This window comes from Delphinapterus leucas, chromosome 14, assembly GCF_059928025.1.
Source record: "Delphinapterus leucas isolate spDelLeu-1000000601 "Yukka" chromosome 14, BTC_Dleu_Yukka2, whole genome shotgun sequence".
Classification (NCBI taxonomy): domain Eukaryota; kingdom Metazoa; phylum Chordata; class Mammalia; order Artiodactyla; family Monodontidae; genus Delphinapterus; species Delphinapterus leucas.
This window is the reverse complement of record NC_143142.1, coordinates 30054509-30082193: the sequence shown is the minus strand read 5'-3', so window position 1 is coordinate 30082193 and position 27685 is coordinate 30054509. Positions and strand designations below refer to the sequence as shown.

Here is a 27685-nt window from a genome sequence, read left to right as displayed (position 1 = left end):
GTAGTCATACTTCTGGGAGTATCCCATGTTTATTACAGCAGAGTTTTCAGTGGCAGAAGAAAAAATGTGTAGTCATACAGGGGATCAGTTGCATAAATCAAGGTGTACAGCCACACCACAGACTATTGTGCAGCCATGAAAAGGTATATCTTAACACTGTACCAGTTACTTGGAGAGATTTTCATAAGATATTGTTGAGTCAGAACAGTCAAGATGAAGGCTCATAATATCTCATTTTTGTAAAATGAGCAATGTTTTAAAAATCTATATGTATATGCACATATATTTGTGTAAAATTTTATCAACATGGAGTAAAATCTGGAAGGATGTATCTTAGGCTGCTAATGAGGCGTGTGTTGGGGGTCAAGTGGCAGAGGAAGGGATAACTTGGGTGGAGGGAAAGGAGGTAGAGCTGGACACAGTCATGTGATAATATTTTTGTACACATAAATATACAGGACTCTACAAAATCTCTTGCCCTGCACCACTGTTTATTTAATCCCAATTCCCTTCCCTTCACAACTAAGTTTCTTAAAGTGCGTTGTGGTGCACTTGAAGTACCTTCCATCCAATCTATGTTTACTAACATCGCACGTGATCTTCCAACAACAGACCCCTTAGCTGTCTTTTTGGTCTCTCTGTGGGATTTGACAGTGTTGACTGTGTTCTTCCTAAAATTCTCTGGTCCTGGTTTCAGAGAGGCAGTTCTCTCCTGGCTTTTTCTCCTGGAAGATAATTCTCTTCCAGCTTCTCAGACTGTTCCTTCTCAGGTTCCTTCCAGATCTCATCTCTTCGTTTCTTCCTCATTCTCTTCCCGTACACCCCTGTGTTTATTTTTCCAAAGATTTACTTTCTGGAACCCTCTTCTCATACCAGATAATCTCCCAAATAAAGTTCACCTACACTTACAGCTTTAACTACCATGTATGTTGTGAAGCCTTTTAAATATCTTTTTATTCCATACCTTTCGCTTACGCTTCATGCGTATATATTTAACTGCTCTCCGGATGTTACCACTTAGAATTACCACAGAAATCAGTGTACCTGGAATGAACTACTTTTTTCCCATTTACACTCCTCTTCTTGTTTTTCCTGTCTCATCATTCAGCTATATGTATGTCCTAAACTTGATAGTCATCCTAAATTTGTCTTCTTCCTTTTTCTTCAGGTCAATTAGTCTACAACTGTGTGCACCCATGATGGTGTTAGGCATTGTTTAAGCACTGGAGATCTAGCTGATTAAGAAAGTGGAGATACTAACATAATCATCCCCTAACCCTTGTCACTTCTTATTTTCAAAATATTTGTAAATCAATCTACCAGTTGCAAGCTGAAAGTCATTTGAACATCTTTGTGCTATGTGAAATCAGGATTATAATAGCTGAATTACATAGGCTTCCTCAAGAAAGTAAGAAAATAAGATTTGAAAAATAGGAACATTTCATATGGTATGTTAATACTCCCATTTATTATGGCTACAAACCCTGCAATCTTGGTCTCTTCAGAAAACAGTAGCTGTGAAAAGCAGCTTTGGTTAAAAATCTTTCTATGAGAAAGCAGTACTGCAGTAGGTTTTTCCCATGGAAGAAGTTAGGTATCTTATTTGAACTTACATGTTTCATTAGAGTGAAACACATCTTTTAGAATCTTTTTTGAGTATCACTGATATTGTTTCATGTGTTCATCAGCTATGTATTGATTTTTCAGCATACTTATTTTCCTCATGGTGAATGTGCCTGAATTATTGCTTGATCAAAATCCCTCAAGGAATGATTCAAAAATCATCAGTAAAAATCATCCGTAAGTATCATACAAAGATTTTGAAGTTGCTGAAAAAGACTGATAAAAATACCCAAATTTATTGCTTAATTTACATGAGGTCCTTGTTAGACTTAACGTCATCTAATCTAAATTCAGAATGTGTTAATATTTAATCAAGTATTCATTTTACTGCCCATAGACATTTGTACATATAAAGCCTGATAGCATTGTTACCCATCTTGTATGTTATGTCATCCATGTGACAGATACACTTTAAGTGTTGCACAGTTAGTGAATATAACTGACTATGGATTTCAGAACTTAATAAATTTGGAGTAGATAAAAAGGTACTATACATGTAACATTTTAAAATACGCTTTATTCCATTAGTCATTGTGCTTTGTGACAGTGCTACTGAGAGTAGCTGTTCTACAAACTGTTACTATTCCTCAGGATACAGAGCTTGTGCCAGAATGTACATCAGTGCACTGCTTCCTTCATCATAGAGGAAAAAGTGCTGTGACAAAGATGTCAGCTGAACTAAGTGTGCTTGTGACATAACTGATTTCCGTCTCTGGCACAAGCCTGTTATTTCATCGTTTCATCACAGATTTGTAATAAACAATTGGCGGAGTGGCCTTAAGTTCATGGACCACACTGAGTAGCCATTTTATGTTGTGCATATCAGACATTTATGATATTGTTGCAGGAAATACATGTCCTGGTTACTACAGCTTATTTGTATACAAATGTGTGGCACTTTTAAATTTGCATAATTCTTTAGTTGTTTTCCCCCAACCTCTGCCCTTATTCCACATTACCTTCCTGACAGAATTCTATCTAATAATAGTGTTTGCTACAAATAATTGCTTCTTGCTACCCTGCTGAAAACTCAGTCATATTCAGAGAGCCAGACCATGCTTATACACCATAATTATGGTAACAGAGGTGTCACACAGTGCCTCCCCCGATACTTTCTGACACTCCTTAATTGCCAAAGTAGAGATTCTGCTGCAAGTTTGCAGACCCTGGTTTTACTACTTAAACACAGTGCCCAGTGGGCAAAGTTGAAAATGCCAGGCATTGTTAAAATGATTATTCATCCTTTTCTTATCTTACTTTGACTGCCAATGATCTGGCCATGTTTATTAAGCAGCTGCTATACACTTTCCTCACTTGTGTGCTTCAGCTTAAGCAAGGAAAAGCTCCATCATAATAAATAGACAGGCTACATTTAGAGTCTACCGTAAGACAGATTAGGAAACTTTTTAAAAGACCGTGATATGTTGTTACCCTCTAGTGTTTACTGAGTGCATTTCTGTGTCATAAAATACACAAAATGACCAGTATTTTGAAGTCTTATTTTCTTAATGTTAAAACAGTAGATTGTAACTATTCTAAATATATTGTCATATTTGGTAAACTCATATCCTCAGTTTTATATTTCAGGAGCTATGAAAATATGACTGTTGATACATGCACATATGGAATTATAACAGTTAATAAATCAAGAGGTACGAAAAACAATTATTTAAGTCAAAATATACCAGAAATTTTTATTAAATGGATTATGTGATGTTAACAGTTTAAGTAGGAAGAAGCATCACCTTTGGAAGTTTTAAAGCAAACTTTTTAACCTTGGAAGCATAAACACTACAGGTAGAAATTACATAGCGTAAGCACCATATTTGGTGTCAGCACCCTTTATTTTTCACATGTGTGTCACTGTAATATTGTTGCTTACAAGAAATGAAAAGGCACTTAAATATCCATGATGTGCAGAGGGCTGAGCATATAGCATGATAAGCAATGAGATATTCTTTAATTTAATGATCAATTAAAAGAAATTCTGGGACTTCCCTGGTGGCGCAGTGGTTAAGACTCCACACTCCCAATGCAGGGGGCCCAGGTTCGATCCCTGGTCAGGGAACTAGATCCCACATTCATGCCACAACTAAGAGTTCACATGCCACAACTAAGGAGCCTGCGAGCTGCAACTAAGACCCGGTACAACCAAATAAATAAGTTTAAAAAAAAGAAAAAAAAAGAAATTCTATCACTGTGTTTTGCATACTCTGCTTTTTCTCCTCTGCTTTGTGACATATATGGTGCACTTTATACACAGAGTTCTGATTTTACTTTTTCAAACTTTTTTCTAAATATCACCAGCTACTTCTGCCTGAAACTTAAACAACCAAAACCCCTACAGTTCTCTTATTTGAAAATCAGTACTTTAAAATCAATACAGATTTTATCATGTGTTTTATGTGGATTCATTATATCAACCTAATTCTAAAGCTTAAGAATTTTAAATTCAAAGTTGAGTGTTTTTTTTAAGAAAATTTTATATGTCAAATTTTGTTAAGTAGAGAAAAAGGGAAAGAAATTATGAATACCTAAATTACCATACTATAAGCATTTACTCTTTAGTAGTGTCTATAAAAATTACATAGTTCTATATTTTTTCCTTGTTCATGTATCAGAAAAATAAATGGGAAATTGTGACTGCAGCTGGGATGCTCTTTGGATGCAAATGAATATGTCTTTAAATTTTTACGTTACACAAAATAATAGTCTTCTAAATATCTCTCTTTGAATTTTATGTAAATATAGTAGTCAAGCAATTTTTAGTGTGTTTGCCCAAAATATGTAAAATTGCTTATTGCAAATACCAAAACTAATAGATTTTTTGTTAAAAATATTTTAGCTTGATGGTTTTCCTTAAAAACTGAATTTGTACCAGTGCCTAGCAACTTAAAGTGAGTCTGTCACATAATTATGGTCCTTGAGATATTGCTGAATATTTAAGACTTAAAGCTCTATGAAGGGTACATTTGGGCAGAACCCTTAAAAAAAGACCTTTGACTTTAAAATATATATGCATACAGTTAACTGAGTTTAGCCTTAGTTATATCATCCTGTTTTATCTAGTCATGGTTTGAAGGACCTCCATGTAATATATATATATGTATGTATGTGTGTGTGTATATATATATATATATAGATAGAGAGAGAGAGAGAGAGAGAAATATCTATTTATCTCTCTATCTATCTATCTATCTATATATATATAGATGGAATAGCCGAGACTGGGTGATTTTTGTCAGTTTCCTATAGTGACATCAAAATTTTTGTAGTGATACCAATCATATTTTTCAGAGGGGGAAAATCTTGGTTAACTTACACTTTATAGAATTTGTTTCTGTGTTACTGACATGTTGGTAGAAAGGCCATGCATAACTAATAGAGGGAGTGTAAAGAATGGTGTGATACTTGATTTTACTTTTTATGTAAATTTTGCTTTTAGACATAGTATTTTCAATTATTGATTATATTCTCTTCCCTCTCCAGCTCACCCCTAAGTTCTTAGCTATAACTCTCTTATCTATATCTGTTACTTTAGAAATACAGGGAAAATATGTTCTCATATGGCATACTTACTTCCAAATAAATGTATGACTACTTTTCTCCTGTATAGTAGAATTAAAATATCTAACCTTTACTTAGGAAAATTGAGGTTTAGAAATGGAAATTTAGAAGAAACTGTATACAGTTACCCAATATTTTATTTTCCTGTCTCTTAAGCTGCATTTCTCAGTCAATTTAGGGATATAAAAGCTGTAAAGATTTGTTTCCTAAAATGCAGGTGTTTTTTTCTAATGTTACTTCCTTAGCTAGGTAACATAAATAAGTTATATAATCAATTCTTAAATATATTAGTTGTGGTTAGTGGACTATATTGCAAAGCAGAGGAACAACCCAAATAGGCATAAGAGAAGCCTGCCTCAGTTGTGAACTACCCCTGTCAGTGGAGCCCCGGAGACTCTGAAACTCAGAGAAGACTGCAGTTAGAGAGGACCATGGACCACTCCTGCAGGGGTACACCTGCTGTAGAGGTCCTCCACAAAACTGCTGAAGAAACAAGTTTTCCCCTTTATCAGTATGAAAAGAAATCCAGAGATTTGAGGAAAATCAACTGAATGAAAACAAGAAGGGCCAAAATGAACAAGCACAACAGCTGATTTGGAGAATGTAAATTACATAGGAAGCAGAAGGGTAAGTTCTTCTCAGTATGCCTGGAGACACTGGGGGTGGGGGGCAGTCGATCCACTAACCATAACAAAAGGCCACCCTGAAAACGTCGACAAGGGAAGTCCTTGAAATTCAAAATGTTTATCATTACTGAAAGTAAATATTCCATATAGGACTAAAGAATAGACTGGACATCGCTGCAGATCTAATTTGAGATCTATGAGAAGGACAACATATAAAACATTAAAAAAAATACATTGGAAATATGAGAAAAATGGTACAAACATACCCAGGATATGTAGTATTCATTTTACAAAAAAGTGCAAATGTTGGGAGAAAGTTATTTTTTAATGGAAGAAGATGTCCCTTAACTGAAGAAAGAGGGTAATTTTACTTAAAAACAAAAGCAAAACAAAAAGCAAGGAAAGGATACATTTACATGTATCTAGATGTATCCACATCTAGATACATCATGACTTCAAGGATAAAGATTATTTAAAATCTTATAAACACCCAGACTCAGAGGTAAACATGTTACCTACAGAAGGAGAGGGAATCCGATTTCTTGTTCTTAAAGATGTTGTGAGAAGACTGTGTAGCTACAGTCACAACGTTCTGCGAAAATTATTTTGAACCTAGAATTCCATTCTCAACCTGTCACTCAAGTGCAAGGGCTAAAGAAAAACATCATTAGACATACTTTCTATTCCCTTTCTGAAAAAATTATTCAAATATATTACTTTTCAGTGACACAAAATACAAGTCTAAGAGGAAAATATGAAGACTAACTACGGATTTTGATGAAAAATTTGCAAGTGACAGCAATGAGCAACTGGCATGTTTTAGGACAAAATGTCAGAGAGCTTTGTGAAAAGTGTTATCAAGAAAAGAGTAGATTACAATATACATAGTGTGTGAATTAGATTCTGAGAATTCACTGTGTCATGGTATTGATAACATGAAGATGAACAAGACAGAAGGCAAAACCTCAAGGGAAAATAAACTATATATACAAGTCACAGGCTAAATATTGACAGAAAGCAAGCTAAAATGTGGTCTGAGTTGGAGGTGCTCATGGAGTATAAGCGTGCTTTCTGAAATGACAATAGTAAACCGCCTTGGTCAGGGAATTTAGAAGAGCCAAGAGGACAGACTTGAGGTTCAGAAATTCTGTTCACTTTATTATTTCTAAGTTAGTTAAATTCAAATAAAATCAAATGTAATACTTTAAGTTATGAAGGATGATTCTCTTGAGTGATGGGGCTATATTATGGTTGGCTTTTCTTTACCCATCTCTATATTCTCCTGGTTTTCTAACATTAACTGTTTTTTACTTTTGTAATAAAAGAATAATAAATACTATTTGAAAATGAAACAAAAACTGTTAATAAATGAAGATCACTAAAGAAGTTTATGTTAGGACTTTTTTATGCATTAGCGCATCTCTGAATAAAAATGATATATATAAACACAATTCCAATTTTTTTTAAGTACTATTCCTGTTAAAAGAATTCATAATTCTGATTGAGTACATTACACCAAAAAAAAAAAAAAAAAAGGCTTTCAACATTGTAGACTTTTTGGCAATGGAAATCAAGCCAAAACCATCATTTTTTCCCCACTGTTTGGAGTGCTGTATTAATTTAATCATAAGAGCTCTTATTTTAGTGCTCCTATACTATTATCTAGGTTTCAGCCCTGGATCTCAAGTTGTGGGCAAGTTAGTTAACCTGTACATGCTTACGTTCCACATCTGTAAAATAGGAATTATAGTACATACAGTTCCTGAGTACATACAGTACTTATGGTGGTGTGGTAAATAAAGGTTAAATGAGTTAATATACAAAGACACATAGACTATTGACTGGCACAGAGTAAGCACTTGATAAATGTTTCCTTTAAAAACAGTGAAAACTTGAAATAAAGTTATCATATTAGTCATGTCCAGTTATTTAAAATGAAACATTCAGGACCATCCTTTATATATTATTGCAGTCTTACAATCTTTAAAATGTCATTTTTATTTACCATCGTAAAGATGAAAACTCTAATCAAGTTCACTGGTTTATATAATCATTTAAAGTAGTCAAGATGGCTTTTTTCCTTTATTTTTTTTTCTAGCTTTATTGAGTTAATTGACATATAACATTGTATAAGTTTAAGGTGTAGGTGTAATTATTTGATATATGTATATGTTGCAAAGTGATTACCACAGTAAGGTTAGTTGACACATCCATCACCTAACCTGATTACAATTTTGTGTGTGTGTGTGTGTGTGTGTGTGTGTGTGTGTGTGTTGTAAGAACGTTTAAAATCTACCCTTAGCAACTTTCAGGTATACAATACAGTATTGTTAACTGTAGTCACCTTGCTGGTATGATTTTTTTGTTTTTTGCCATAGAGCCTACAGTTACCTAATTTACTGTCTTTTTTTTTTTACTGTCTTTAATGAAAGAGTATCTTTTCATATGTATTCCTGAAAATGTGCTTACATATTACCTGATTTTATACTCAGAAAATTATTTATTTTAAGACTCCCTAAGTATAGTATATATGTTATGGTGGGGGGGGTTAATTCTGTACATTGCATGATATATTCATTGTTGAAAACATTTTAAAATAGATTAATTGTATGCAAATTAATGTTTTTAGTTTCAATATAGAATTTTTTTTTTTTTTTTTTTTGCGGTACGCGGGCCTCTCACTGTTGTGGCCTCTCGTGTTGCGGAGCGCAGGCTCAGTGGCCGTGGCTCACGGGCCTAGCTGCTCCGCGGCACGTGGGATCTTCCCGGACCGGGGCACGAACCCGTGTCCCCTGCGTCGGCAGGCAGACTCTCAACCACTGCGCCACCAGGGAAGCGCAATATAGAAATTTTTAATTTTTAATCTGTAGTGAAAGTACAGAGCAGAAAGAGGAGTAGTAGTACGAACCCATGTATACTTATTACCCACTTTTAATCATTACCACCTTATGGCCAGTCTTGTTTTGTTCTATCCATTCTTCCCTATCCCATCTTTGAAGTCATTTTATTAGAAAATATTTTAGTAGGTACCTCTTAAAAGATAGGAGTTAAAAAAAAAACCATAATATCATTATCATACCTAAGCTAACTAAACTGGATTACTAGTAAATATTTGGTTATTGTTCCAATAACCTCATAAAATCATAAGTTTTTTTCAACTTTTTCAAAGTCTGAATCCAAATGAGGTCCATATATTGCAGTTGGGTGAGACGTTTGAGTATCTTTTAATCTGTAAATATTCCCTTCCACTCTTATGTTCTTGTATTCTTCTGTTGTTGAAAAAATCATGCGCCTGGCAGTTTTTCCCAAAGTCTGGATTTTGCTCATTGCATCTCCATGATTTTAGTTAAGGAAAACTGTTTTCCATGTATTTTTCTTATCGCAATTTCACATTTTCTTTGTTAACCTACAATGAGTTTAGTGGTGAACTGACTTTAATACTGGAAAGGAAGAGTTGCTTGTGGTGATTACAAAGGGATTTAGCCACAGGTTGAGCAGGAGATTATTTTAATGGTTCTGATCAGTTTTCTTAATTTTTGTCAAGACAGAGGTGAACATTAGGCTCCTTTTGAAACTAATTTCTAGTACTTAGTATTGGCATAAACTCTGTATAATTTATCTAAATATTTTACATGCTGATATTGCCCGTAATTTTAAACCTTATTTTTCATCACTGCTTTTCAAAATGTGACACACTCTAATATATATCTAGTATTTATATGGGTTCTCTAATTTTCCTTTTCTTCACAATTGAACAGTCTTTATTTCAGCTTCTGAAGGGGGCTAATTTTTCCATTTTCATAAAATACAAAATACATATGTACTCAAATAATTGTACGGACACCACACTATGTAAAGATGGTGCCATTGTTTAAAAGTAAATTTCTGGCTGACTCAGAAAGGCTCAGCAGCTGATGTATAAAAGCATGAGCTCAGTATAGGAAGAATATTGGAAGTGTTAGTGCATAAGGTGTGAAAGTGCAGGCTATACAAAATCTAAGGGTGGCTGAAAGCCGTTCAAGTGACAGACCTAATCTCCACGTGACCAGCGCTGTGGGAACTGATACCGTGTGGGTGAAGTGGTTGCCACCTCTTCAAAGTGCTGACTTTAAGAAGACGTCAGCAATGAATGAGTCGGACAGTAGTAGTAGTCAATGGCACTTGGACGTTAAACAAAATTGTAAAGTGGATGAATTTGTGTTACATGGTTTGTTTTTTTTTTAACGTCTTCAGTGGAGCATAATTGCTTGACAGTGGTGTGTGTGTTTCTACTTGTGTTACATGCTTCTGTTCCTTTCTACAGTCCTCCTGTCTGTCCAGTATAAGCACCCCAACTTGGTTTCTTGACGTCTTAATCCGGTTCTGAAACCCTCTGGTTGTATACTCATTCTGCATTCATTAAGTACCTGCACATGCTAGGTATTACAGAAGTCCCTAAGTATAAGGCACAGACTTGTATTTGAAGTATCTGTTGGGTAAGTGAAAAACAGAACAGTAGAGTTACCTTCCCACAAAGAACTCCCAGATTCCATAAACATGCCTTTTTATTCTCAGTAAATGCACTACCATCCCTACCATCCTCCGTCCCACAAATAGATAATACCTAAGTTTTTCATTCTCCAGGTGTTACAATTTACACAGGTGCTTATTAATAAAGTAGTATACTTTTATAAGTTTACAAGAAGCTGAAGTGTGCGTGCGCGTGCATGTATTTAAGCACGTATTCATCTAGAATAGGTGGAATGCATAGGGGATATTGTAGAACAGATAGCCTTCTCTTTGCCCCTTGACTTTCCTGGGAAACGATCTTTGACCTCCCAAATCCCAGCGATCAGAACAGCAGCAGTAAAATATACACATCTTTTGGAATGGTTTCAAACCAGTGATGTTCCCAGGGGTAAATGAGAAGTTAACTTCACCTCCTTCCAGATCCATCCAAATAAACATATAAGTAAATACGTAGCCTCAAGACAAGTCTCCTACCCAACCTTCTCCCCACAACAGATTCCTACCCCTATGCCCTTCCTAAAATATAAATTCTTGAACTGCACCTCTCCTTGACCGATAATCTAAAATATCTTCTAGTGAAGTAGTTGGAAAATAATAGAGTAACTGAGTAAAGACAAATATATTTAATCTTTGGACTCTAAAATAAATGATACAAATGAGCTTATTTACAACACAGAAACAGACTCACAGACCGAGAACACAAATTTATGGTTACCAAAGGGGAAAGTGGGGGTGGGGTAGATTAGAGGTTGAGATTAACAGATACACACTACTATATTCAAAATAGATAAACAACAAGGATTTACACACAGAACTATATTCAGTATCTTATAATTACCTATAATGGAAAAGATGGAAAAAAATATACACATATATATATAAAACTGAGTTACCTGAAACTAACACAATATTGTAAATCAACTATACTTCAGTGATGAGAATCTACATAAACGTGCATAGAAGTTTGGGGAATAGGAAGTAATACACTGGTATGGCAAATGTGTATAGCAAGAAGGAATGAAAGATGGGAGATTATGTGTAGAACACGCTCTGAAGGCGGATGAAGACACCCCAGGATATATCCCTTCATGGTGAGGTGACCTTGGACAAGCTACTTATTAGCTCTTACTCTGTTTACATGTCTCTTAAATGGGGATAATAATTGATGGTATTAATAGTTGATGGTAGTAGTAGTAGAGATAGTGCTTCAGATTTGGGGAAGTCTTTTATCCTAGAGGCAGGAACCCTCAGATGAGAAGAAACATGATATGATCTGTAATGCTAGCCATATTGTGGTTTCAGGTGATAACTGATCTAGGCAAGCACTGGTGAGGACTTGAGCTGGGACAGTGGCCATGGGGATCGAGAGAAGATGGATGTAAGAGATAGTCCAGAGAGTGACACTTGAATGGTTGAATTTGGAAGCTGAGGAATTGAGAGAGTTGCAAAAGACTCTGAGGTTTTTATTTTGCATAAGTGGGTTGTTGTCATGCCAGAGGTGGGAAAACATTGGCTTTTAGCAGCAAGAGGAAGCAGTTGTGGGAGAGAAAGTAATGAGTTGAATGTTTTCAGTCTTGAATTAGGGTGGTTGAAAGGAGTCCGAGAAGTTCCAGGTTAGGCAGTTGAATCTCAGAGGAAAAGTAGAGACTTGGACTTGCCTATAAGTTCTTTAAGTTTAGGGTCATGGTATATTTAGTTTTGTTTTGTCATCACCCACTCCCGAAGTATATGTGACATTAGTAGAATATAGTTATGTTTCCTGAAGATGTGTAATCATTAATATAATCAGACTATTTTAAAAGCCCAGAATCTGTTGATTTTCTTATTAGTCAGGCATGTGAAATATAATTGCTTCGTCAAATGCATGCTGGTTATTTTGGAGAGATTTTGAAGGAGGAGCGATTTACTTTATATACTGTCATCTTCCTGCATTGGTCACATCTGTTCCTTTTGGATTCCATACAAGATAAGATGGAAATTTATGGTAGCCTCAGTAGGGGAAAAGTCAAGCCTAAGGATAATTGTGATCTCAAGTAACATTTAGCTATTCTTTAAATGTCACTAGTGTTAGTTGCAAATATCTTAGAGTGCCTTGAGAGGTACAGAGCAACTTTCAAATGTGTTTGTTTTTTAACAATTAAGTTTCATTTTGCTATTTAGCATTTTCGCATGGAGAAGAAAAATGTTTTAACGAAAAATTTAATGTTTTAATGATTGCTTATTTCTCACTTTTCTTGCTAGTTTCCCAAATAAAATTGTTGAGATGATAAACATTTTTTAAAGGAGCTTTTTATCAGAAGTAATTTGGTAAAATGTTTTAAATACGAGTTCAAATTTAGTGACTAAATAGATAATAAAGACTAAAAAGATTGCAACAGATTAGAAAATAATGCAGTATAATGATAACCATGGCCATTTTGAGAACAAGGATTTGAGGATTTGGATTCTAGGTGAATTTCTTACTCTAAGCAATCATCTCCTAAGGGAGGCAGAGCAAACTTTTTTTTTTTAAGCTACTACTGCACTAGAATTCCAAGACCAGCTTGATCTATAGTCCTGGGTAAAGTACATCAAAAAGGTTTGGACTGCTTAGGGAAGAAAAGGGTTTCAACCTGGTCTGACAGTGAAATGGCATCACAGAATTGTAGTATCTTTGCTGGGGTCACAGACTAAGCCAGCTTCATGAGAACCATGCAGGGTCGTTGCTGCTGGTGCTGAGAATCGCGTGCAGAGAGGAGCGAGCCTGTTGGGCAGGTGCAACTCAGTGACCAGAGCCAGGCTGCTATCCTTCCCTGGGGTAATTCCACACTCTTCATCACGGACATATCATGTACCATGAGGCTAACTTATTCACTTTAGAACTTATATTTTTCCCTTTTAAAAAAGTAGGAGCCTCTTTAAAAGAACCATGGGGAATAAAACACATCTGTGTTGGAGAGCATTGCTTAATTACCTTCAGTTGATGAATCAGGAGCACAGATGACAACCTTACATCTCTCAGGTACACGTATGTGTGTAACTCAGAGAATGTGCATTTGACCTTTAATATGTATATTCAGAATGGTAAGCACTATGATATAGTGATTGAAACATACACAGGAGTATGTGTGTAGTATAATTTAAGTAATATATTAATATGCATAGGCAAGGAAGACCAGAAGAAAATAGGATGAAGAAATTATAAAGTGATGTTAACACAGGAGAAATACAAACACATGGAAGAATGAGCCACACCTGTAATCAAAAAATCGAACAAATAGTGGTACCATTTTATACCTATTAGTGTAGTTTTTAAAAATATTTTTTCTGATGTTAAAACTAATACATGTGTTAGGCTAGGAATTTGGAAAGTACAGCAAAACTTGAAAAAAAAATAAAAAGGCACAATTCCTCTGGCCAGAGTTTAATATGGATACTATTTTGATGTATTTCTCTCATTTCTTTTTCCCTACATACACAACACACAGACAAATTTATATACTGCTATTTTCAACTGATAAGCTATACAAAAGTTTTTTCTAAATTATTAAGTAGAATATCAAATAATTAGGACAACCTGAATGTCCCCTCAGGAGAATCCATTTAAATAATTACACATTAACTCCATGTAATATGCAGCCCTTAAAAACAGTAATAAAGAAAATGCAACTTCAAAAGAAAATATCTACAACTGTTCAATGAAAAAAAGCCATATATTAAATGGGACATACTGTAGTTTGAGCTCCTTATTTTCCTAATAGTTGTTTTCATGCCGTTAAAGCCTACCTGAGCTTCCTATACATCCTTCCTGCCTCAGTTCAGTGCTGTTGCTTTGAGAAGCCTGCTTCCCTTCACTTCTCCCAGTATACTGACTCTTTCCCAAGTGCACCCTTTGGACCTAGTGCCCACTGCCATTTTAGCAATTATCAGGTTGTGTAACTGTTACAGCGCAGGACTGTGTTCTTTTCGTCATGTCACCCGTAGCACCTAGCACTCTGTGCCTGGAGGAGCATAATAAATATTTACTTAAGATTGATTCTAAATGTCGAATTAAGGTTTTGTGGGATATACAAAGGAAAAAACCATTCCCAATTTCCAGTAAAACTTACCTAATGAGAAATAATATAAATAGAATACTTACATATAAACCCTAAAAAGTCAAGTTCCTAAAAACAGCAAGGGGAGAACAGTCCTCAAGAACAAATTGTAAACAAGGCACCAATAAGACAAAATAACACCTGTCATATCAGTACATATTCTTGTATTCATTTAATCAAGGAGCAGAATAAATACTACTTCCAAAACAGCTGTTCCTTTTTTGCAGCAAAAAGTTCTATGGCTTGATACTCTGTATTGCAGTATTGATAACTGGGAATGGAGTTATGCTTACAAGCAGTTGTAATTCCAAAAATGTTCTTTTTTATACCACATGTCAATATAACCGTGTCACTCATTGGTACTTAATAATAGTATTGTCTTAGAATATTACCACGTCTTCTGCAGAAATAAGATTGTGATCTCTCCATAGCTCCTATCCAGTGCTCAAAACCTTATAGACACTCTAAAATGCTTCTGGAATTTGAATTTCCATGTAAAGAGAATATTTGGGAGCTAGATCACTTTAGAGGAAGCTTGATGTATTAAAATAAATTTATAACTTTAATATTATTAAATACTTAGCCAAAAAAGTGTTTAGTTACTTTTTATGAGTTTGGTTTTTTCCTCTTTTGGTCAGAGGCCTCAGTTTTCTTTTAATTAGAGCTCTGGGTTTTCTTTTCAGTTGGAGGCCCCATGTATGCAATGTACATTTCAGCTAAGAAAAGATGCCCAACTAGGAAGAAAATAAACTATAAATAAAAAAACTAAAGAATAAAATAGTTTTTTTCTAATTATGTATCCAATTTATCTGTTATAATCTTGACTGTGTAATTGGGGGATATGTTTCTTCTTTTTTTTTTTTAACGGATAGTAAAGCAGGTAGTCATGTATCTTGTATAGTTAAAACCATTCACCTTTATTCAAGTTCTATCCTTTATGGGAATCATTTGCTCTTTTATGCTTTTACTAGTAAAATTCTGAAGCATATAAAACCATCTGTGATGTTTACTTAATTATAAACCCTTTAAGTTAGTGATTGTTAATCTTTTTTGCATCAAAGAATTCTACTTAAATATTCTCTCTCCAGGAAAAAAGAAAATGTACATATATGTAAAATTTTATAGGGGACTTCCCTGGTGGTCCAGTGATTAAGACTCCGTGCTTCCACTTCAGGGGACGCGGGCAGGTTCCATCCCTGGTCAGGGAACTAAGATCCCACATGCCGCATGGCACAGCCAAAGAAAAAATTTTTTTTTATATTAGTAGCCAGTGTTTTCCTGAATCCAGTCCCCTGAGTTATGAACCTCTTCATTATATTATACATACATTTTACTATTGGATACGTCTTTTTGGTATCTGTGTTGTAAATCCAGTGTATTGTGTGCTTTTAGAAGTGTCACGGGGTGTCATCCTGAAGCAGATTCTCTATAAGGCTTTTCCACAAAACTGTAGCAGAGTTCTTACATATTGCTATTGTATTATTTACATATAAATATGATTTTTTTCTCTGAATTGTTTGAAATATTTGATTTATATGCTATATTTTTCTCTCAGTCTTACTTTTCTGACAGTTGTCTCTTGACTAACAGCAGATTTTCCTTTCTTATTCTAGATTCTGAAGAGGCTCGGTCTGTAAATCCTTCCAGTGTTGATGAAAATATTGACTCTGAGACAGAGAAAGACTCTCTCATCTGTGAAAGTAAACAAATAGTTCCCAGTAAAGCAGCTCTTCCATGTGCCCTTGATGAGTATGAGTTCAAAGATGACGAGGAGGAAGCAGTAAACAAGATGATCGATGGCAGGCGCATTCTTAGGAAAGAGCTGAGAAGAGAGAACGAGACTCAAGTAGAAAAGAGTAGCTTATTTGCAAAACAGGAGAAAGCTTTCTATCCTAAATCATTTAAAAGTAAAAAGCAAAAGCCATCTAGGGTTTTGTATTCAAGTTCTGAAAGTTCAGATGAAGAAATTCTTCAGAACAAAAAGTGTTCTGCTCCATGTTCTGTCCCTGAAACATCAAATTCTGATATACAGACCAGAAAGGAATATGGAGTTTCAAATGAACACAAACAGAAAGGCAAAGTTAAAAGAAAATTAAAGAACCAAAACAAAAATAAAGAGAACCAAGAGCTGAAGCAAGAAAAAGAGGGGAAAGAAAATACCAGAGTAACAAACTTGACAGTTAATACTGCACTAGATTGTTCAGAAAAGACCAGAGAGGAGGGGAATTTTAGGAAATCTTTTAGCCCAAAAGATGATACTTCATTACATTTATTTCATATTTCCACTGGTAAATCTCCCAAACATTCTTGTGGACTCAGTGAAAAGCAGTCAACACCACTAAAACAAGAACATTCTAAGACATGTTTATCACCAGGAAGTTCTGAAATGTCATTACAGCCTGATCTTGTTCGGTATGATAATATAGAATCTGAATTCTTGCCAGAAAGTTCAAGTGTAAAATCTTGTAAGCATAAGGAAAAAAACAAACATCAGAAAGATTTCCACTTAGAATTTGGTGAAAAGTCAAATGCCAAAATAAAGGATGAAGATCACAGTCCAACATTTGAAAACTCAGATTGCACGCTGAAAAAAATGGATAAAGAGGGTAAAACATTAAAAAAGCATAAATTAAAACATAAAGAAAGGGAAAAAGAAAAGCATAAAAAAGAAATTGAAGGTGAAAAGGAAAAATACAAAAATAGGGATGGTGCTAAAGAGCTTCAGCGGAGTGTGGAATTTGATAGAGAATTTTGGAAAGAGAATTTTTTTAAAAGCGATGAAACTGAAGATCTATTTTTAAGTATGGAACATGAGTCCCTAACATTAGAAAAAAAATCGAAGTTGGAGAAAAACATAAAAGATGATAAATCAACCAAGGAAAAGCATGTCTCCAAAGAGAGGAACTTTAAAGAAGAACGAGAAAAGATTAAAAAGGAAAGCGAGAAATCTTTTAGGGAGGAAAAAATAAGAGATTTGAAAGATGAGAGAGAGAATGTACCAACTGATAAAGAAGCAGAATTCAGTTCTTTAGGTATAAGTGCCAGTGAAGAGTCTGTAGGGTTACATTCAGTGGAAAAGGAAATAGAAATTGAAAAACAAGAAAAGCATATGAAAGAAAGTAAGGAAAAATCTGAGAAACGGTTTCAGAGTAAAGAAAAGGACATTGAGAAGGCTGAAAGAAAAAATTCTGAAAAAGAGAAGAAGATAAAACATGAGCATAAGTCAGAGAAAGACAGGTTAGATCCTAGTGAATGTGTTGACAGAATAAAAGAAAAAGACAAGCTATATTCACATCACACAGAAAAATGCCATAAAGAAGGTGAGAAGATAAAAAACATTACTACCGTTAAAAAAACTGATGACAGAGAGAAAAGTAGAGAAAAGATAGATAGGAAACATGACAAAGAAAAACTTGAAAAAGAGAGACATCCTGCAGAGAGCAAAGAGAAGCACTTGATGGAAAAAAAAAAACAATCAGATAATACTGAGTTTACTAAATCAGAAAAAAGCAAAAATAAAGAAAAAGATAGGGAGGTAGATAAAAAGGAAAAATCTAGAGATAATGTAAATATAACTAACTCCAAACAGTTCCAGGAAGAGAGGAGGTCAAGTATAGCAGATAGCAATAAAGCACAACATGAAAAAACTTTCTCTCTTAAAGAAAAAACAAAAGATGAGCCTTTGAGAACTCCTGATGGAAAAGAAAAAGACAAAAAAGATAAAGATATAGACAGGTACAAAGAACGAGACAAACACAAGGATAAAGTTCAACTAAGTAGTTCACTCAAAGTAAAACCCGAAGCAGATAAGCCTAAACCTAAGTCATCACCAGCATCAAAAGATACTCGACCCAAAGAAAAGAGGCTAGTGAATGATGACTTAATGCAGACCAGCTTTGAGCGGATGCTAAGCCTTAAAGACCTAGAAATAGAGCAGTGGCACAGAAAACACAAGGAAAAGATTAAGCAAAAAGAAAAGGAACGGTTGAGAAATCGTAATTGTTTAGAACTTAAAGTAAAAGATAAAGAAAAAACAAAGCATGTACCAGCTGAGTCCAAAAATAAAGAACTTACTAGGTCGAAGAGTTCAGAGTTGACTGATGCTTATACCAAGGAGAAACGTTGCAAAGATGCTGTAAGTAACAGGTCACAATCTGTCGACACCAAAAATACAGTGAATTTAGGCAAGTCATCCTTTGTTTCAGATAATAGCTTAAACAGATCTCCTAGATCAGAAAGTGAAAAGCCAGGTCTCAGCTCCAGGTCCGTATCCATGATTTCGGTGGCTAGCTCAGAAGATTCTTGCCATACTACAGTGACGACCCCAAGGCTTCCAGTGGAGTATGACTCAGACTTTATGTTAGAGGGTTCAGATTCCCAAATGTCCTTTTCCCAGTCACCGTTTTTGTCAATTGCCAAATCTCCTGCCCTTCATGAAAGGGAGTCGGATAGCCTGACTGAACTACCAGAGCGGATTAAAGCATCGTATACAAGCAGACTTCCAACAGCCCATCTCCGGTCGTCCTCGGTAGAAGATGCTAAACTAGTTATAAATGAGGGGAGACCAACTGCAGAAGTTCGAAGATGTAGCATGCCATCTGTCATTTGCGAACATACAAAACACTTCCAAACAATATCAGAAGAAAGCAGTCAAGATGGCTTAGTTGTGCCAAGAGATGCTTGTCCTTCTCCCAAACCTGAGGTACCCTCGGATGTGCCTGAAAGAGAACTTTCAAGTGCGTCTAACACACATTCCAGTTTTGCAGCCTCTCCAACTAGATCTGTAAACAGCAAATACACTTCTGCTGATACAAATGGTATCAAGAGCACTGCTGCAGTGGGCACTTTTATGGACAGTCCTGTGTATCTAGAGCCGTCTAATCAGGTTGGTGTGATCCAAAGTAAATCATGGGAAATACCTGTTGATAGACGGGAGTCATTAAGCGCCAGTGACTTCATCTGCCCAAATTCTACTACATCTGATCAAGATTCCTCTGTTCAGGGTTTTTGTAACTCTGAACACAAAATATTGAAAGAGCAGAATATTGATTTTGTATCCGTGCACCAGACTGAATTGCCAGGAAACACTTGTGGTCAGGATCCAGCATCCTTTCTCCCTTCACAGCAACCTTGCTCTTTTCACAGCCAATCACTTTCAGATGCTGAATCTATTTCTAAGCATAGATCTTTGTCATATGTTGCCAATCAAGAGCCAGGTATTTTACAACAGAAAAATGCAATTCAAATGATCAATTCTGTTTTAGATACTGATAATGAATCTACAAAAGATATGGAGAATACTTTTATCCTAACAGATGTTCAGAAGACAGATGCCTTTGTCCCAGTGTTCTCTGAAAGCACTGTTCAAGAAACAGCACCGAATTTTGAGAAAGCTAATACTTTGCCTGTATTACCGTCAGAAAAGGACTTTAATGGAAGTGATGCCTCTTCCCAGCCAAATACACATTATGCATTTAGCAAACTGATGTATAAGTCTTCCAGTGGCCATGAGGCTGAAAGTAGCACTTCTGATATTCAGCTTGTTTCACATGAAAAAGAAAACAAACTAGAGAGTTTGGTTTTGACTCATTTGAATGATAAGTGTGATTCTGATTTATGTGAAATGAATGCAGGGATGCCAAAAGGAAACCTGAATGAACAGGATAATCCAAAACATTGTCCTGAAAGTGAAAAGTGTTTGCTTTCCATAGAAGATGAAGAATCACAACAGAGTACTTTATCGAGTCTGGAAAACCATTCACAACAACCAGGTCAACCAGAAATGCACAGATATGGACACTTAGTTAAAGTAGAATTAGAAGAAAGTGCTGAAGATGATAAAACTGAAAACCAAATTCCTCAGAGGATGACTAGAAACAAAGCAAATACAATAGCAAATCAAAGCAAACAGATTCTTGCCACCTGTACACTATTAGCAGACAAAGATACTGAGTCTTCATCTCCTAGAGGAAGAATAAGATTAACTGAGGAGGATGATCCTCAGATTCACCACCCACGGAAAAGGAAAGTGTCACGTGTGCCTCAGCCTGTGCAAGCAAGTCCCTCTTTACTGCAAGCAAAAGAGAAAACTCAGCAGTCTCTGGCAGCCATTGTGGACTCTCTGAAACTAGACGAGATCCAGCCGTACAGTTCAGAGAGAGCAAATCCGTATTTTGAATACTTGCACATAAGGAAAAAAATCGAAGAAAAACGCAAATTGTTGTGTAGTGTTATCCCTCAAGCACCTCAGTATTATGATGAATATGTGACATTTAATGGATCGTATCTCCTGGATGGAAACCCTTTAAGCAAGATCTGCATCCCCACAGTAAGTAACCTCACTTGATACACACCTGCAACCCGTTCACTAGGAATGTGACAAAAGTCATGTATAGTTTTAAATTTTCTAGTAGCCACATTTTAAAAAGTAAAAGGGAACGGGCAAAATTAGTTTTACTATTTCAGTGTCAAAATAGAATCAATATAGAAAAGTTATGGAGATAGTCTGTAATCTTTTTTTTTTTTTTTTTGGCGCTGAGTATTTGGAATCCAGTGGGCTAGCAGTATGTCTCAGTTCAGACCAACCACGTGTCAGTCAGTGCTCAGTAGCCGTGCGTAGGCTGTGCTACCTTATTGAACAGCACTGGTCCATGGTATTTTGTTCCTTACCTGCTTTTTCTTTCAGCCCTAAGGAGTTATACTTTTATTTCTCTGTGCTTTTGATCCCATTCCCTCCAGTCTTCTCTGGAACCTTCCTCTATGAAAACACTTCTTGCTAATATATTTTAAAATTTTCTCTCTCCACTGAGCTTTATCCACCCACCCTGAACATATTTGGGTCTCCTTCATCCCAGGGAGAAAAAAGTTGCCCCTTGCCTGTCACAGTTTGTCTAGCTCAGCCTCTCTCACTGCCACAGCTTGGAGAGTGGTGTGTGCCTGACGTCTCCTCTCTGTCACTTCCTGTTCCTCCCATCACCGTTACGTGCACTGACAAAGCTCACCAGTGAGCTTGTAATTGCCTGATTGTTTGGCCTCTCCCTTTTTCTTTCTACTTGATCTCTGTCATATTTGATATCGTGACCATCTTGTTCATAAAATTCCCCCCACTCCCCGGTCTTTCATGATGGTGCACTCTTCTGGTCCTCTTGCCTCACTAATCTTTTTCTATCTTTTTACGTCTCCTCTACCCACTCCTTAAACATCAGAGTTCTCCAGGAACTAAATTTTCAGTTGCCTTTCATTCAGTGAGGTCCTGTCTCTTTCTGTGGTTTCAGCAGCCTTCCACACACCGGTTAGTCCCAAAAAATTCTGTTGAGCCATATCATCTCTGTTGACCTCTAGACTCAAATATCGCTGTGTCCTGGGCATCATCACCTAAACGACCTGAGGCACCTGTAATGGGCTTGCTTCCCCAGGAAGCTGACTCTGAGGCTGTGAGCAATCCCTGTCTGTGTGTGAGGGAATCGGAAGCGGGTGAACTGAAATAAATGCAGGTGCAACAGTGACTCAGGGCACCTGCGGGAGCTGCTAACGGGGAGTCTACCCTCAGGGAAGGAATGTGAGCTTGGGCTCCCCGCGTTCTTTGGGGGCGGGTCTAACCACGCGCCCACTCCCACTTCAGACCTCACACAGACCAAAAGGGAATGAGTTACCACCCGCTCCCTTAAAAACAAATTTGTATGTATTAGTGAGGACACCCACAGTAGAAACCAAATTCTGACCATTCTACCTTCCAGAATCTGTACCTTCTACCACTGCCTTCGTTTAGGGCCCTCGTCATTTTATCTCACTCTCAACGTCGCAGCAAGTTTTTCACTTCTTTTTTCTCCTAGTTTCTTTCTATTGGAGCATTCTCTCTTGTTGTTAAATTTATGTCCCTTCAAAAGCAATAAAAAGCTGTTTCCCTATTGAAGTATCTCAGCTGTGATTAGCTGGCTTCCCATTGCCCACAACATAAAACCCATATCTAAGCCCAGCACAATCATTCATTCACAGTCTGACCCCAGTCTACCCCTCCTGCTTCATCTTCTCACCACTCATCCAAATCACCTAGTGTTTCAGCCAAACTGAACTCACTCTTCTTTGTAATCTCTTGTTTCACTATTTGGGTTCCTTGGCAGTGCTCTTCCTTCTATGTGAAACGTTGTTTTCGCCGGGCCCGCTTTTCTCTCCTCTTCCATCGGTTGTACCCACTATGATATCACCTCTGTGCAAGGTCTTGTCAAAGCAGAATTGCTTGTGTCTTCCTTATACCTCCCCTGTTATGTTGCAGTTAACTGTTTACGTGTCTGCCTCTCCCTCTGAGCTATAATCCGATTACGGGTTACAACACTTTTGATCTCTTGTAGAATGAGTCTTACATCTATCTTCAGCCCCGAATACACTACTGATTTCCATAACCATGTGTCTAGCTGCTTCTGGACGTCTCCTGAATGTCCCACAATATCCTTAAAATCATTATGTCCGATACCAAACACGCTTATCTTATCTCAGAAGTGCTCTTTTTGCTCCATCTGCTTCAGTTACCATCATTATCTGTTATCTCACTTCCCAGGCTGGGAACCCAAAACTCAACCCTCCCCTCTTCCTTCCTGTCACATCAGTCACTAAGGCCTATAGATTCATCTCACTTCCTTTCCCCTCTTCTTTCTTACCACTGTCATGCAGGGACCTCATGACCTCCTTAGACTACTGCATTATCACACATGTGAATATAGCGTAATCAGATATTCAGAAATTGCATATGCATATAGTTCATAACTGTGCTAAGCATAGTGCTAACTGGATATCAGAAATGAGCAAAACAGACGTTCTGAGCAGCTGCCATAGGTTCTAGTCCAGTCTCTTCTAGGCTAGTCAGTCTACTTATTGTCTGGATTCCTTATTTGAAACTCAGATCTGATTCATGACTACCTGGTTAAACATCTTCTAAAGAAGACTCAATTTTCTATAAGCTAAGTCCCCACTCCTGCATACATGGTCCTCCCATGCAGGCTTGGCTGTGGCTACTACCCTGCTGTACTCGGTGGTCCCCAGGCCATTCCCTGCCGGTTCACAGCCTGCCTTTGCACATGTTCCGTCTTTCAAAGCCCAGCTCAGAGGAGATCAGACAGTTAGAGGAATGGTGATTCTTTATTCCCGCTTTCACAGAATATACCTGATGCTAGTGCCTTTTAAATCTTGGACAGAGATTTTGATGTTACTCTACTAATAGTAAACAGTAGTAGATTTAAAAGAATAGAGTTGTAAATAAATTTGTCATTCTTTCAAATTGTCAGCAAGATAATTTGTTAATGATTCAAAAAATATAAAGCTAATAATTTCCTTTTTTCCTTTATTTCTCCTTAAAGGATAAGAACTTTGAACTGAACTATGTTTGTATCATAGGGTTGAAATATAGATAAAGCTATAAAGAACACATTTAAATTAGAAATTTTTACAAACTGTTTCACTAAAAACAATTTCTAATAAACCGTGTTAGGTTGCCCTTTTAGCACTGTCTGCCTGCTGATACGTATACGTATGTATACACGTGTATATAGCGTGATGCATGTATGTGTATATGTTATGCATGCCTGTGTTTACTATCAGCTTTGCTTATTCCTGCAAAGGTGATGTGATACAAGTTTAATCCCCTTGCAGCAGTTCTGGGGATATAACTTTAATTAAATTAGAATTTAGTCATAATCAAGTGTTGTTTCAAAAGGGGTTATAAACAGAACTTAGAATTATTTCTGGATGTAGTAGGGAATTTTTTCTTTGTTTTTAGTGAGAATTACTAAAGTAGAGAAACACACAGTACAATGTAGTAGAAAAACTAGTAGATTTTCAAGTAGCATGCATGAGTTTGTCTAGATTTTGCTGCAAACCACCTGTGTGATCTTGAAGAATTCGCTTCACTTCTCTGATCCTTAGTTTTGATATCTGTAAAACAATAATGTCTACCCCACCTCAAAGCAGGTTGAAATAGTATATGCCACAGCCCATTGAAAACTTTAAAACATTGTACAGATTTAAGAGGTTGCCATTATTTTACACAGCTCAAAATTACTTTAAGGGTCACATTTACTAGAGCTAATATGCGAACCCTCCACCTTTTGCTCATAAAAAGCTGTACTTTTGAGTTTATTGGACTAAAACTAGTTTATTTGAAACTTAGCTTTTGAAAAATAATAAAGACCAGAATAACAAAAATTGTTTTTTTACATTACTTTTCGTATTTACCAATATTTTATCCATTTGTTTCCTTTCAGTCTGCTAATTGCCTTTTTGTCAAAGTGGTTTCTTCACTTTGTCTATGTAATCTGATTATAGAACCTGTTAATAAACGTGGTACGTTGTCTCCAGAGTCCACTTACATGTTCATTCTTCTATCACATGCTTTTCTTAAAATTTAGCCAGAATGCTGCTGTTTTTCCAGAGGAGGAAATAAAGGGAAGAAAAATAAAACTTTAGGTCAGGTTCCCAAAACTCAAATGAACAGGGGGAGGAAAAAAAGAAAAAGACTTGTCACAAGCTGGTATACACAGAAACCCTACAGAGGGGTGGAGGTGTGGGGGATGAGAAGAAAGGGTGTCCCGAGGAAGCTGTCAAGAGAGCTTCTGTTCTAGAGACTCCTGGGACTCACAGATGCTAAAAAAGACAAAATCTCCATGCCTGATTTACTTACAGGTAGATGAGGAAAACAGCAAAAGGAAAGTTTCCTCAAAAGTCTCCATATAGAGACTTCTCTATAGATTGATATATGTTGAGAATTCCCAAATTTATATATTTTGCCCAAACCTCTCTCCTCGGCTTCTTTTTTGCTAACTGGATAGCTCCACAGACTCAACATTTCAGCACTGAACTTGCCCCCAAACCTGCTTCTCTTTCCTTGTGTCCCCTCCTGTTGTCTCTATTACTAGCCATCCAGTCCTCGTGCTAAGGACCTACAGGTCCTCAGCTGCTCCCTTTTTTTTTTTTTGTGGTACGCGGGCCTCTCACTGTCGTGGCCTCTCCCGTTGCGGAGCACAGGCTCCGGACGTGCAGGCTCAGCGACCATGGCTCACGGGCCCAGCTGCTCCGCGGCATGTGGGATCTTCCTGGACCGGGGCATGAACCCGTGTCGCCTGCATCGGCAGGCGGACTCTCAACCACTGCGCCACCAGGGAAGCCCTGCTCCCTCTTTCTTATCCTAAATCAGTCAGTTACCCGCAGTTTTAGACCCCCATCTCTTCCACTCCCTCCTCATCTAACACCAGTGTAACAGTGATGTGTTTCCTTAATTCCTTGCCTACATTGTTGTCCCCCTAATATCTGTTCTCCAAATATAGCAGTGAGCTATTAAGACCTTCCACTGGTTCCCCATTACATACAAAATTTACCCTAATGTGTTACAAATAATATGTGTTCCACAGTATGTTAATTAAATACCTTCTCCAGTAGGGAGAGAGGGGTGTTTTCCGTGATCAAATAAGTTTGGGAAACACCATTTATCTAAAAATAAATAGATTTCTTCACTGTAGGACTTCTGAGAACTATTAAACTTTAATTTGCTAATTACAAGATACCTAAATAAGTACATATATACAGTGTTTCCCAAACTTACTTGTTCTTGGAACCGTTTCCAGTAAATCATCTCTATGCACCCAGTGTTCTGAGGGTCATGCCTGAAGAAACACTGTTTCCAGAACAGACTACAAGCTTTATTACTGGGCCCTGCTGCCCTCTCCACCCTTGTATCTCACCCTTCCTGCCCTCACATTGATGTTCCAGGAACTCAGGACAGCCTGCAGTTGCCTTCTGATACCAGAGTGTTCTCATGCAGGTGATTGTACTGTCCTCTCGTGTGTGAATTATCTCCCTCCCTTCTTTCCCTTTCTTTCTTCCCCACAACTCATTTCTCTTAACTCTTTGCTCTGGCTCTTCCTTTAAGATAGAGCTCAGGCATAACCCTCTCAAAGAAGCTTTCTCTTGACACTCCGGTCTCAAAGGAGTAGATATTTGTCCTCTGAGCTGCTTGAAGGACGCCCGTAGGACTTCGCAAAACTAAAATAATAGCACCAAACTCTACTCTTGCCTCTTCTTATGAAATGTAAAGAAGTTTACAGACACAGAAATCAAATGCATTACTGCAATTAGAGAACTGAAAAATGATCAGCCCCAGTAAGTTATTGGTATTGTAGAATTTTCTGCATTGATTCAACTGATTGTTATTTGACATGTTTTTAATTCCCCATGATTCCTATAAACCGTTTACTATTTATAAATAGAGTCTTGATTGGATCCAGGTTTGTGTCTTTGGCAAGAGTATTTCCTGTATAGTACTGCATAATCCCTGTAGCACCACATCAGGAAGCACACAGTATCTGCTTGTTCCCCCTTCAGAAGAGTCCCCAGAGTTATTAAACTGTGCCAGAATGTGCTGAGATAACCTTTGTGACTTCACTCTAATATGCTGGCAGTAATTAAAACCTTGGGGGGGGGGCGGATATAGATACTCCAAGAGGTAAAGGGAGAATATTCAGGGATCACAGACAGTTACTGCCATACTTGGATGTCTCTTTATATTAACGCTTGAGTGTATGCATAGACTGAGTCAGCTTTCTTTTTTTTTGTTTTGTTTTTTTGTTTTTGGTTGCATTGAGTTTCAGTTGCAGCACGCAGGATCTTTGCAGAGGCATGCGGGATCTTTCATTGCGGTGCACGGGCTTCTAGTTGTGGCACGCAGGTTCCAGAGCGCGTGGGCTCTGTAGTTTGCGGTGCACGGGCTTAGTTGCCCCGTGGCATGTGGGATCTTAGTTCCCCGACCAGGGATCGAACCCACATTGGAAGGCGGATTCTTTACCACTGGACCACCAGAGGAGTCCCTGAGTCAGCTTTCTTAACCTCCAGCATCTACCAGAAAGCACAGTTCACTATAATGATCAATTTAGAGATGAACTAAACATAAGCTTTTTGGAGCATGGATAGACAAAGTGAGTTACCACATATAATAAAGTTTGAAAACGACAGCTGTATTAAAGACAATTTCATGTATTTTTGTAAAAGAGTTAATTCACTAAATGTAAAATTCAGCACTTTAGTGTTCGGAGTCTACAGAGAGATTTCACTTACTATACCCTCAGACTGCTGTCATCTTTAGGACTGTTTGCTTGGTGTTTTGTGTGTTTTTGTTACTCCTTCCTCCCTGTCTTTGACCTATCACTTACTGATGCTCTAAAATGTGTCTCTGTATGGTAAATAACTGCCTTAGTCCTAATGTGCTCTTTGGAATTCACTGTGGCCTCAGAATTAAAACATCGA

General features: G+C 37.0%; 1 protein-coding gene across 6 annotated transcripts in view; it reads left to right on the top strand.

The window, feature by feature from the left end:
- The window catches only part of ANKRD12 (ankyrin repeat domain 12), a 115245-nt gene that overhangs the window by 75298 nt on the left and 12262 nt on the right, over window positions 1-27685 (top strand). For 5 of the 6 annotated variants that reach the window (XM_022551370.2, XM_022551368.3, XM_022551367.2 and 2 more), the window contains one exon: window positions 16015-20729. In XM_022551370.2, coding sequence (XP_022407078.1) covers window positions 16015-20729 — 4715 coding nt within the window. Of the gene's footprint in view, window positions 1-1728; window positions 13327-16014; window positions 20730-27685 lie in introns of those variants that run through there. The other variant, XM_089894227.1, reaches the window with a different exon arrangement.